This window comes from Aplysia californica, unplaced genomic scaffold (assembly GCF_000002075.1).
Source record: "Aplysia californica isolate F4 #8 unplaced genomic scaffold, AplCal3.0 scaffold00041, whole genome shotgun sequence".
NCBI classification, from domain to species: domain Eukaryota; kingdom Metazoa; phylum Mollusca; class Gastropoda; order Aplysiida; family Aplysiidae; genus Aplysia; species Aplysia californica.
The window spans coordinates 1,002,624-1,002,896 of NW_004797311.1; the positions used below are offsets into that span (position 1 = coordinate 1,002,624).

Consider the following 273-nt stretch of genomic DNA (forward strand, 5'->3'; position numbering starts at 1 on the left):
ATGTCACATAAACAGACCTGCAGCGAGGCCTTTGGGGTGTGCGCTCAAGCTGCAAACGTTCCTACAATGCCGAGCACAGTTGGGGTGTTCCGGTTGCAACGTGAAAAGTGTGTGGTCTCAGAATCACGATAATTTATTGACATGAAATTATTGATAGTTCATATTTTTGGGCTGCCGTGCTGCAGCGAGTCAGCTTAATAGTGGCCATATTTCGCCTGAAATTGATACGGGTGCATCAGACTGAGAGAAAAAAACCCAAAAAGCAGACAAACC

The 273-nt window shown here is 45.8% G+C and overlaps 1 protein-coding gene across 1 annotated transcript in view; it reads left to right on the top strand.

Moving 5' to 3' along the window:
- LOC101848724 (acetylcholine receptor subunit beta) overlaps nt 1-273 on the top strand; it is a 10,531-nt gene continuing 10,258 nt past the window's right edge. Inside the window, exon 1 of the mRNA XM_005092180.1 lies at nt 1-100. Within this exon, the coding sequence (XP_005092237.1) occupies nt 1-100 (100 nt within the window). The remainder of the gene's footprint in view (nt 101-273) is intronic.